The 12,500-nt window shown below is 44.6% G+C and overlaps 1 protein-coding gene across 3 annotated transcripts in view; it reads left to right on the top strand.

Moving 5' to 3' along the window:
• The window catches only part of gramd1bb (GRAM domain containing 1Bb), a 155,649-nt gene that overhangs the window by 132,384 nt on the left and 10,765 nt on the right, over positions 1-12,500 (top strand). For 2 of the 3 annotated variants that reach the window (XM_063205525.1, XM_063205524.1), the window contains 10 exons: positions 1,524-1,608; positions 2,630-2,733; positions 3,108-3,203; positions 3,615-3,695; positions 4,420-4,535; positions 6,070-6,238; positions 7,281-7,488; positions 8,696-8,842; positions 10,414-10,532; positions 11,673-11,815. In XM_063205525.1, coding sequence (XP_063061595.1) covers positions 1,524-1,608; positions 2,630-2,733; positions 3,108-3,203; positions 3,615-3,695; positions 4,420-4,535; positions 6,070-6,238; positions 7,281-7,488; positions 8,696-8,842; positions 10,414-10,532; positions 11,673-11,815 — 1,268 coding nt within the window. The remainder of the gene's footprint in view (positions 1-1,523; positions 1,609-2,629; positions 2,734-3,107; positions 3,204-3,614; positions 3,696-4,419; positions 4,536-6,069; positions 6,239-7,280; positions 7,489-8,695; positions 8,843-10,413; positions 10,533-11,672; positions 11,816-12,500) is intronic. The other variant, XM_063205526.1, reaches the window with a different exon arrangement.

Raw genomic sequence — 12,500 nt, forward strand, 5'->3', positions numbered from 1 at the left:
CATAGTGAAGCATACTTTTCTTCTCTATCGTTTTTCATATCTTTTGGTGAAGAGTGCTAAGGTTGAGACTGGTAATGATCATGCAAAGATATCGTGTGGGAATATTGACCAATGTATTGAATAGTCTCACAATGTTGGTGCGCTAGTAACAATACATTATTTTATTAACGTTTTTAACATGCATTTACAAGTGCTCAACTTCAGATTGGTAATGACCATGGACATGCAAAGAGACTATATACTCTATTTGCAAATTTGGCAATTATTGACCCAGTATATCAAATAGCCTCAGGATATCGATGGACCAGTATCATTGCGTAAACTATTTATTTTATTTTTTGTCCAACATCGGTAATGAACATGCTGACTATGCAAAGATATCTTTGCATCTGTTTTGGTAATTATTCAACAAGTATATCAAATAGCCTGGCCATGTGCTTTGGCTAATGCCAGTGTTTAAATATAGAGACACACCCAGACGGGGCAGCATGGGGATGTCCCTCCATGTCTATGGTGACCTGGCTGGGCTAGATGAGCAGCACTCTACTGTATGCCGGCTGACTGGCTTCATTCCATGGTGGGCTTCCATGCTAAGGAAGTGTGTGTGTGTGTGTGTGTGTGTGTGTGTGTGTGTGTGTGTGTGTGTGTGTGTGTGTGTGTGTGTGTGTGTGTGTGTGTGTGTGTGTGTGTGTGTGTGTGTGTGTGTGTGTGTGTGTGTGTGTGTGTGTGTGTGTGTGTGTGCCTGCCTGCCTGCCTGCGTGCGTGCGTGCGTGCGTGCGTGCGTGTGTGTGTGCGTGTGTCCGTACGTGTGTTTGCGTGAGTGTGTACTGAGCCTGTGGAATGTGAAGGACTGCTGTGCTGATGTCCAGCAACATGCCAAGCCAGGCAGCACTCTTGCAGTATCACATTTGAAGAGATCAAATTTGACCCTTTGGGGCATCTGTACTTCCCCCCCTTTCCACTTTCCCCCCATCATCTACCCCATTGCATTGGGGTTGACTTGACTCGTTGGTTTGATTTGTTTGTTTGTTTATTGGTTTGTTTGTTTGTTTGTTTCGTTTGCCTGCCTATTGCTTGCCCTAGCTGTTGCAGTCCACTCGGCCTCTTTCACTTGTCTCCTGCATGCACTAGTTATTACTTTGGCAGTTTAAGCTGCTCCAATTTTAAAAGGAGCCCACTACATGTGTGAGCAGCACCTATCTACATTTCTGCTTTATTTACGGGTGCCTTGTTTGGGGTTTGACTGTGTGCATGTACGTACTACATGTATGGGTATGTGTTAAGATTTGGCCAAAGATCACGTGAATGACATAGTAAATGATGGTGTGTGTGTAAATGATGGTGGTGTGTGTATGTGTATGTGTGTACGTGTGGAAGGGGCATCATAGACATGTGCTGAATGTACTGTGCATATTTGTCTATGGTGTGGGCATGGCCAGGGTATGAGATGTAATGATCACCCCCCTACCCCCATCCCCTTCCACCTGTCTCTCAGCATCTCTTGTCTCTTCCTGATTCATTAGGTCTTGAGCCCCACGTACAAGCAGCGGAATGAGGACTTCAGGAAGCTCTTCAAGCAACTGCCCGACACGGAGCGCCTCATTGTGGGTAAGGAGACGGGGAGCACCTGGGCAAGTGGTCAACCTGGTAGAATAGTGATGAAAATGTTTGAACACTTTATAGTTTTTACATTTGTATGACGTTCATTATGTCTTGAGTCATGTCAGGTAAAAGATAAAAACTGTTGCAAGTCTGAAACAGAATAAAACTGAAGATTTCTAACACTATTTTATCTTTTAGGCCTATATTGTTTGGGTTTTTGCTCCGTTTTTGGACAGGATAATGTGAGAGAGTGACAGGAAGTTAGTGGGAAAGAGACATGGGTAAAGGATTGGGAAATGATCTGAGGCTGGACTCAAACCCCTGTCCCCAGATGTATGGCATGGCTCCTTAGCCGACTGAGCCTCCTACAAGACATCCCCTTTAAATTGTGTTTTTATATTTATCTATACATATCAAAATGTTATTTTAGGTACGTAAACTGTACACACCTAACCCTAAATATATAATGTTTCATACGCTTACATACTTTGCTACACTGCACCTAATAAATGTAACATGGGCAATAAAATACTGCGCCAACTTCCGCCAAAAGATGAAATGATAGTATTATGGGATGGTAATAAAATACACAAGTAACCAAAAAGTCTTCAGTATATGTATGCTGTGACAAAAGGGGTGGTGGGTGGTACAGGTTGGGTGCTTGGCGGAGAACAACACTATTTATTCTGTTATCTAAATGGGATGAGAATTGAAGGCACAAATATTTATGAAGACAGTGGGTAAATATTTAGAGATGGTCTGGGATTTCGTCACTCCGCCCTCAATATCCCACCCTAATCTATCTATTTCCTCTTTGCGTGTCTGTGTGTGCGTGCATGTGTGGGTGTACATGCATGCGTGCGTGCGTTCATTTGTGTGTGTGTGTGTGTGTGTGTGTGTGTGTGTGTGTGTGTGTGTGTGTGTGTGTGTGTGTGTGTGTGTGTGTGTGTGTGTGTGTGTGTGTGTGTGTGTGTGTGTGTGTGTGTGTGTGTGTGTGTGTGCGTGTGTGTGTGTGTTTGATTCTCAGACTACTCCTGCGCTCTGCAGCGAGACATCCTTCTGCAGGGTCGACTCTACCTCTCGGAAAACTGGATCTGTTTCTATAGCAACATATTTCGCTGGGAGACGCTGGTATGACTTCTCTCAACCTCCAGATTCTCAATTTCTTACCATGTTGGAAATTAACTAACCATGTTCAGTTCAGTATTTCAGTATAAATCAGTATTGCCTACTGATTTATTAGTTGTCCATTATTCCCAAAAATATTTTTCCCCTCCTCATATTTCTATTGCTGGTACATTATTTACAGTATGTTGTGCATTTGTGTGTGTGTGTGTGTGTGTGTGTGTGTGTGTGTGTGTGTGTGTCTGTGTGTGCGCGTGTGTGTCTGTGTGTGTGTGTGTGTGTGTGTGTGTGTGTGTGTGTGTGTGTGTGTGTCTGTGTGTGTCTGTGTGTCTGTGTGTCTGTGTGTGCGCGTGTGTGTCTGTGTCTGTGTGTGTGTGCAGCTGACAGTGCGTCTAAAGGACGTGTGCTCCATGACGAAGGAGAAGACAGCGCGTCTGATCCCCAATGCCATTCAGGTGTGCACGGATTCTGAAAAGGTAAGGAGCCACTCACTATGCCTCTCTCCACAAACTCATTGTGTATTCACCCTGGCACATTATTCTGCAGTGTAGCTGGTCTTGCTCTAGCCACAAAGACCATCATGTAATCTAGTCACTTTCACTGATATTTCTGCAAACTGTTCACAAAAATGTGACTAAAGATGGCTCTAGTCACTTTTAGTGATGTTTCTGAAAACTGTTAGCAATACTGTGACTGCAGCGTTGGCTCTACTCACTTGTAGTGATATTTCTGTAAACTGTTAGCAATACTGTGACTCCAGAGTTGGCTCTCGTCACTTGTAGTAATATTTCTGTAAACTGTTAGCAAAACTGTGACTGTAGAGTTGTCTAAAAAGCACTCCTCAATAATTTCTACGTGTCTAAGTGTGTCCTTCTTTTTGTCCTCAGCACTTTTTCACCTCTTTCGGGGCACGGGACAGAACCTACATGATGATGTTCAGGCTCTGGCAAAATGCCCTGCTGGAGAAGGTGAGGAACTGTGTTATAAAGGAGTTAGAATATCCAACTTTTTTGAAAAACTTGAACTTATTTTTTATAGCCCATACACATCCTAAGTCATCAAAAAAGTATAATATTGGCCCTTTAAGAGCAAACGGTTCTATCAACTGAGTTCTGTAAATTGTGCTAAGCATTCTTTTCATTTAACCGAGTCTTACCAGTCATTTTCATACAGTACTATAAAACAGGTCTATAAACCATATTCATACAAATATATTAATATATTATTAACTGAATTTAATAAATTGTTCAAACACAGCAATATAAATTTAGTTAATCATTCATAGTAAACGATGTTCCTGATGGCCTAGTTCCTGGTGGCGTGAGTTGGGCTGTGGATGCTGTGTGCCTTTCTCTGTCTAGCTACTGTGACACTAATGATTACACTATGATGTGACACTATGATAATGAGCTAATGATTAGCCTCACAGAAACAGACATTGCATCATTTACAATCTCACCACATAGGTAGCTAAGGTAGTTGTAAAAACAATTCTGTGAGTTTCACAGCCAAAACTGGAAAATGCTCACATTTCATGTAACTATTCATATCTTACCAAAACTGTGCCATATTTTGCTACTATAGATCCTAACGCAAAAACGTAATCATTCTTTAAGCTATGTTTCCTGGCAGTCTAGTTCCTTGCAGCGTAAGTTGTGCTATAATGGACGTTGTGTGTGTTTCTCTGCATAGCCGCTGTGTCCCAAAGAGCTGTGGCACTTCGTTCATCAGTGCTATGGCAACGAGCTGGGCCTGACGAGTGACGATGAGGACTACGTCCCGCCCGACAACGACTTCAACACCATGGGGTGAGGCACCACACAAGCACCACAGCGCTGTTGTAGTATTATATCAATAATCAACCGTCTGTTCTTCAACGGTTGCAGAGTAACTCACTAATTGTTTGTGATGCCATAAATGATGGAATATAGTTGTTCTTTTATGACACAAATATCGTCATCTATTGAATTAGTGTAGCACAAAATTGGATCAAAAAATTCAAATCAATATGCCTCACATACGTGTACGTCTGTGTGATGGCGTACAGTATGTGTACACTGTAAATAATCATTTGTTTACTCTAGCTTATCAAGTCTTCCTTTCCCTATAAGTTAATATGTAACTCTGATATGTCTGATATTAACACGGGTAATAAACCGTACACTAAATATTGGCAGAGCCTATCTCAATTCATACAAATAAATAAATAGACTGCGCTCAGTGTTAAGAGGTGGAAAATAGACAGAGGTGCCACTTTTCTTAGAACTTTTGTCAAGCGTAACTTCAGTAGTTACTACGGTGCAAGTCTGGCCAGAGATTCTTCAAGGCACACTGCTAGATGAAATTAAAAGGCCTTTATTGTGCTGTGATGACAAGTTATTGCACGAATAGACCAGATGCGACGAATAGACCAGAAAAGACAAGGGCGATTTGGGCAATTTGAGCGACTTGAGCAACTTGAGCGTAGTTGGAATTCAACAAATATTATTCCAATGAGCTATAATGATGCAGTTTGGCGACAGTCGCCACAGCCATTTGGAATGTCAGAATGCTTGCATGTGTTCTGCTTTTAACAGACATACTCTGTGGCTTCTATTGCTCATACCGCTCTTGCTACTCAGCCCAGTGAGTTCTCTGTCGCTTAATCTGGTCGGCACTGGTGTGTCCGTGTGCCCGTGTGCCCGGTTATGAACAAGTGCCTTCTTCAGAGCCTATCCACTAACTTGCCATGTTTGTTGCAGCAAATTAGCCTTTTGGCGAGCCGACTCCCTGTCTGCTGCTCCTACGAAATTAAATTATGACATTACACAGAGTCTTAAGTACAACAAATAACGACTTGGTAATGACCTTATTAGCTTATAATAGAGGCTCTGCGTGACAGGGTTAGCAGGCCCAGTGACTTTTTAATGGTTTTATAATGTTGTTGAGATTCTTTGTGTGTTTTTATGATGGACTGTTTTTATATATTTCTTAGCTCTTATTTATTATGTATTTGTCCTGTCTTCCTGTTATGTGTTGTGTGTATGATCAGGTGCCACTCAATTTCCCCCTTTATTAATTAATAAAGTCTCTCCCTCTCTCTCTCTCTCTCTCTCTCTCTCTCTCTCTCTCTCTCTCTCTCTCTCTCTCTCTCTCTCTCTCTCCCTCTCTCTCTCTCTCTCTCTCTCTCTCTCTCTCTCTCTCTCTCTCTGATCTGTCAGTAGAACTGCTAATTGGTGAAATCACCTGTGTTGAGAGAACAGTCAGAAAGAACCAAGGACTCCAGATTTTCCAAAGCAGTTTGCCTGCCTCTATAAACACTGACTTACATGACTAACTGGCTCACGTGTTCATGGCCGTCAGGTATTGTGAGGAGATCCCGGCGGAGGAGAACGAGATCAACGACAACTCGTCCAAAAGTAGCGGGGAGGCCAAGGCAGAAGGCAGCCCCCCACTAACGCACAAGAAGACCCTCCCCAACAGTGCCCTACTCCACCCCACCAACACCAGCAGCCATGAGGCAGCGCTCTCGGTGAGTGGAGCCCTCAAAACACTTAACACAGTAACACCGCACACATGGCGGCCATTTTGACACATAACAATGGTGGCCATTGTGTCAGATTTGAAACAGCAACTTAAGTAGTTGTTTTGTGTTTTTATTTACAACTATTTTTCATTGCAGTGGCTTATCAACGTTTAACAGCTCTGAATAAACTCAGCTACTACGGAGTGAAATACCAGCGTTAACTTAACTCTTAAGTTGAAATGAGCACTATTTTACATAGCATTTGGTCCCACTCAAAAATAGTATTAATTTAACTCTTAACACTTTCAGAGTTAATTCTACTTAATATTGAGTAAATATAAGAGCTTTAGGGTTTAAATTAAACAGGCCACCTGCAGAATTTTACACTGAATTTTAAGTTTATTCTGATATATTGACACACCCTTTTTTAATACCAGTATGGGTAAACGAAAATGAAAATGACTTAGTAGTACTGCATTGCATTTAATATTTCATCTGCATGAAATATTATCATCTAATGCACATCTGCATGGTCTTTGAACTGTTCATCATTTAAATGCATAAAAATGCCCTTTGCTTTGGAACTCTGACCATTCTAACATACAGTAGCAGAGAGGTGAATATTTTCTCAACTCCTCTTTGCTCAGTCTCTACTAACTTTTCTTCATGTAAATTATTCTGCATGCTAATACATTCATTTTCTTCATAAAGTATTTCATAAAGATGATGATACATGTGACAATATACTGATTAATGTTTCGACAAATCCATACCCTGTGGAAACTGATATGTGCTCTCTGCAAAACAGGGCTCAGGGCTGATTTTACAGCGGAAAGATAAATTGTCCTTGCATTGGCGCAAATAATGTACATTTTTCGGCCCAAAGCGCCCCATTACCCTATGTATCATCATCATCATCACCCACATCTTGACCTCTATCCACCTATCTACTGTATCTATCTGTCCCCTGTTCTCTTTCCTTGCGTGTTTACAAATGCTGCTCTCGGGGCAGTGTTATAACTGCCGCCCTCTGTTGGCCTGTGTGCAGATCGACATGGCTCCCGAGGAGTACACGGACTGCCTGCCGGACGGGGAGCTGCTGGGTATCCCGTTGCCAGGCGACGAGAGGGGAGGAGGGGGCTCGTCCGGGGGAGAGATGGGCGCCGGCATGATCGTACCCTCGCCGTCGCTCGACTTCAACGACAACGAGGACATCCCCACGGAGCTGAGCGACTCCTCCGAGACGCACGATGAGGGTACGACATAACGCAGATATGCGTACACATACACAGACACATTTAACATGCATGTACAACAAACACATACAGTGCATACAAAAGCATCTTACAACAAGGATACCGCCACTGAGTTCTCCTCCGAGACACTAGACGAGGGGATGAAGCACACACATACCGAGACACATATTTATTCCACACACACACACACGCACGCACGCACGCACGCACGCACGCACGCACGCACGCACGCACGCACGCACGCACGCACGCACGCACGCACACACACACACACACACACACACACACACACACACACACACACACACATATACGCACATACAATAAGAAGAAATCACCTACCTGTACATACAGACACCCAGTCCCTGTGTACACGCACAGAATACCATTTAAATATCTACATATACGGTACATTCACCATACAGGAGACAATCATGTACAAAAACACAAACCAGTGAACACATGCACTGACATTTTTCATACATCCAGAAACACACACAAACTATTCTCTCTGCCGAGTCTCCGAGTCTCCTAGTCTCCGAGTCTCAGAGTCTCGTGCTCTGCAGAAGTGTGTTTTCTCGGAGTGAACAATAGGGGTTATTTTGTAATTCCTCTTGTGTGACAGCAATTTCACCAGACAATACCGTAATAAAAGTCCTGACTGCCTTTTTGTGATACTAATGTTCCTGTGTGTGTTTGTGTGTGTGTGTGTGTGTGTGTGTGTGTGTGTGTGTGTGTGTGTGTGTGTGTGTGTGTGTGTGTGTGTGTGTGTGTGTGTGTGTGTGTGCGTGCGTTGACGCGTGTGTGTGCGTGTGTTTGTGCGTGCGTTGGTGCGTGTGTGTGCGTGTGTGTGTGTCTGTGTGTTTGTGTGTGTGTGTGTGTGTGTGTGTGTGTGTGTGTGTGTGTGTGTGTGTTGTGTGTGTGTGTGTGTGTGTGTGTGTGTGTGTGTGTGTGTGTGTGTGTGTGTGTGTGTGTGTGTGTGTGTGTGTGTGTGTGTGTGTGTGTGTGTGTGTGTGATTGCGTGCCTGCCTGCCTGCCTGTGTTTGCCTTCATGTGTGCGTGTGCGTGTGTGCGTGTGTGTGTGTGTGTGTGTGTGTGTGTGTGTGTGTGTGTGTGTGTGTGTGTGTGTGTGTGTGTGTGTGCGTGCCTGCCTGCCTGCCTGTGTGTGTGTGTGTGTGTGTGTGTGTGACCCTCTGTCTGCCTCCAGCAGGGGAAGTGCAGGCGTTCCACGACGACCTGAACGGTCGGCAGTACATCAACGAGGTGTACAAGTTCAGCGTGGACAAGATGTACGACATGCTCTTCAGCGAGTCCACGTTCATGAGCGACTTCATGGAGCAGCGGCGCTTCACCGGTGAGTTGACTTCCCACAGCCAGGGGGCGCTCTGTAGAAATGTACCGATATAGACCCCTTCACTGTTTGTGCACAGATGTGACGTAGTTGTGCCGTGCACGCATTGTTGGAGCGAAATCAGCAATGTACCACACATTTGTAAAAAGAAAACAAGCCAGGTGTTTCACCGTTGAGTTGACTTTTCACACCCAGGGGGCGCTCCGTAGAAACGTATCAGCACGGAGTTCCTGATAGAATATAATTTAGAGCGGGCGGGTTTGCTGTGGTGCACTGCGGTAATACAGTATGCACTTACCATTCATGTTACTGCTTGCCCATGGGGGCCCAGGTTTGAATCCGGCCTGGGTCATTGCCCAATTCTATCTCATATCTATCGCTCCCAACAATTTCCTGTCTTCTCAATATTTAAAAAAGTAGAAGAAAGAAAATCATTTAGGATGGCTGCCGCCTCAACCACATTATCGTCCTCTGTGGGCCCATTTGAAATGTCATGACCCGTAGAAGAAGCTTATTTTGGGCCTTATGCCATAGTCCTCTCTGGATCCGTGTGAAACGCTGGGCCCTCCTAGCCCCATAATGCACGTTGTACCACACTGAGCTGTAATAGCCATTAAGAGGTTAATTACCATAGTACTAGTCTACTATGACATAACACAGGGCCTGTAGTAATGCACTATACGACTCAGTGATTGCCATTCTGGTAACAATATTTATTTATATTACCACCATGTCCAAAAAGCAAACGCGTTTCGGCTAACAAGCCTTCATCAGTGCGTGGTACTCCGGTGGTACCACGCACTGATGAAGGCTTGTTAGCCGAAACGCGTTTGCTTTTTGGACATGGTGGTAATATAAATAAATAATGAGACGCAGTTTGTGAGTGCGGATTTCTTCTTCCTTAAGTTGACGCTTTTTATCTTGCACCCAAAAGCTTTTCGGTTTTCCAAGAAGTTGAGCGCGTCCTCTGCCAATACATTCTGGTAACAACAAATTTATAACGCCATGTTTTAACAGTGAGATATGGTAGACAGTCCTGATCTATTAAATGTCTGCTTCATACAGTATAGTGGGCCTCACGAAAGAAAATAACTTCGTAGGCCCAATACAACCATATGATTGACTTTCTGTTGGCTTCTTCTGAGCCAACCTCTGGAGCTCCCCCTGAATTGTCCCGAGCTGACCCCCAGTTTGAGGCTCTCTGGTCTGCAGTGCAGTGCAGCAGTGGTCTGCAGCTGTGGCGGCTCCTGTACCCAAAGCACTGATTGAATCAGAGAGATTAGGCCTCGCTCGCGAGCACAGCACAGGCAGGGGCTTGATTCTCATGATTTCCCAAAGCTGGAAACTGTGTACAGTACAGTGCAATCAGCCGGCCTGCTTTGGGGAACGAAAGATTCAGTTGACTATTTGGTAAAAAGGAAGAAAGAAAAAAAGAAAAGAAATTGGATGGACTCAGGATCTCGTTTGTAGTCTCTGGCCCTGACAAACAACATTTTCTCCTTCTTTCTTCCACTCTCTCTCGCTCTCTATCTCTCTCACACACACACACACACACACACACACACTTTTAACAGATGTGGTGTATCACCCCTGGAGGAAAGAGGACGCTGGGAACCAGACGAGAGAGATCATGTACACCATCTCGCTGTCCAACCCCCTGGCTCCTAAGACAGCCACTGTTACAGAGACACAGGTAACTAACTACGCTCGTGACTCACTCACACAAGCATTATCACCCTCACAGAAACAGACTTACACGCATACTGTAGTTTAGATCAGGGGTGGCCAGGCAATTATTTTGGATCAAGGCATATTGGATTTCGAGTACCGACAAAGGGCCAGAAGTCGGAGGCCACTTGCCTGTGTCTATAATAAGAAATAATGGATAATGAAGTAATGAAATGTATTTAGATGCATATAGCAGCTTACTGTATGGACTGTGTGGTTGCAATTTTAAGACTGTTGGTTGACAGTATCCCTTTGGATTTGAAAGTTGTCTTTCTTGCAAAGGTCCTGTGGGCCAGATGAAATTACTCATCCGATTACATGCGGCCCTCTGGCTTGGGTTTATCTGCCTCTGACAGAACTGAAGACAGAACATTTTTCATATTCAGTTTTATCTTTTACTTGATGCAGATACAGAGTCACTTATGTCACACAAATGTCAGCTAACCAATGGATTTGCCCCATATCACTTGGGGTTGCCAGTTCACAGTTACTTACACAAGGTCCTGTTTTGTCTGTAGCTGCAGTGTAAGCCACAAACAATCCCCACAAAAGCCAACCCTGTCCCATGGTTCTCTGGAATTGTTACTGTACAATGACCAATTCAGGGAAATATGCAAGGAAACTTGACTTCCTTCCTGCTCCTCTGTTGTGTCACCTCCTCATCCTCATCCTCCTCCTCCTCCTCCTCCTCCTCCTCCTCCTCCTCCTCCTCTTCCTCCGTGGGTGTCCTTCCTACCCCTCTTCTTCCCCTCTCTCTCTCTCTCTCTCTCTCCCTCCTTGTCCTCTATTGTGTCCCACCCTCCTCCTCGTCCTCTTCTCCCTCCTCTTCCTCCTCTGTCTACCTCTTCCTTCGTCCTCCGCGGGTGTCCTTCCTCCCCCTCTCCACCCCTCCCTCTTTCTCTCCCTCTTTCTCTCTCTCTCTCTCTCTCTCTCTCTCTCTCTCTCTCTCTCTCTCTCTCTCTCTCTCTCTCTCTCTCTCTCTCTCTCTCTCTCTCTGTCTCTCTCTCTCTCTCTCTCTCTCTCTCTCTCTCTCCCCCTCTCCACCCTTCCCTCTCTCTCTCTCTTCTTTTTTCTTCACCCGTTCATCTTTGCCATCCTCTTGCAGACACTGTACAAGGCCAGTTCGGAGAGCGAGTGCTACATCATCGACGCGGAGGTGATCACGCACGACGTGCCGTACCACGATTACTTCTACACACTCAACCGCTACATGCTAACGCGCGTCGCCAAGAACAAGTGTCGCCTCAGGTGAGTGAGTGTGTGTGTGTGTGTATGCGTGCATGCGCGTGTGTGTGTATGCCTGCGTGCGTGTGTGTGCATGCGTGGTGGATGTGTGTGTGTACATGCTGTACATATGTGATCATGGTGACGCACCTAGCCAAGAACAAGCGTCGCCTGAGGTGAACACATAGTGTGTGTGTGTGTGTGTGTCTGTGTGTGTGTCTGTGTGTGTGTGTGTGTGTGTGTGTGTGTGTGTGTGTGTGTGTGTGTGTGTGTGTGTCTGTGTGTGTGTCTGTGTGTGTGTGTGTCTGTGTGTCTGTGTGTCTGTGCGTCTGTGTGTACGTGTATACGTTAGGTTAGCTTGCTGTGTTTGTAGGAAAATGGGAAGGCTCTGGTAATTTATATGTGTTTTATTAGTGAATAAACGTTGTGCTTTTTAAAATGTGATTTAATATCTCTTCAAAAACATGATACTAAGCCAGTGCTAACAACCTTAAAAGACACAACATAGATAAATTAAGACGTTTCATTTCAAAACGAAATATATCATGATAAGCATTGCAATAGCAAGCACCATTCGGCCCTTAAATCACATAAATAAATCTGTCGAGCCGTGTAATGTGATATTCATTAGAGTCGTATGAGGTCAGGCTTCAAGCTGAGTGGCCATGTATGTACTGTAGAGTAACTCTCCCCGGCCGGTCTCCGCTCC

Source organism: Engraulis encrasicolus, chromosome 8, assembly GCF_034702125.1.
Source record: "Engraulis encrasicolus isolate BLACKSEA-1 chromosome 8, IST_EnEncr_1.0, whole genome shotgun sequence".
Classification (NCBI taxonomy): Eukaryota; Metazoa; Chordata; class Actinopteri; order Clupeiformes; family Engraulidae; genus Engraulis; species Engraulis encrasicolus.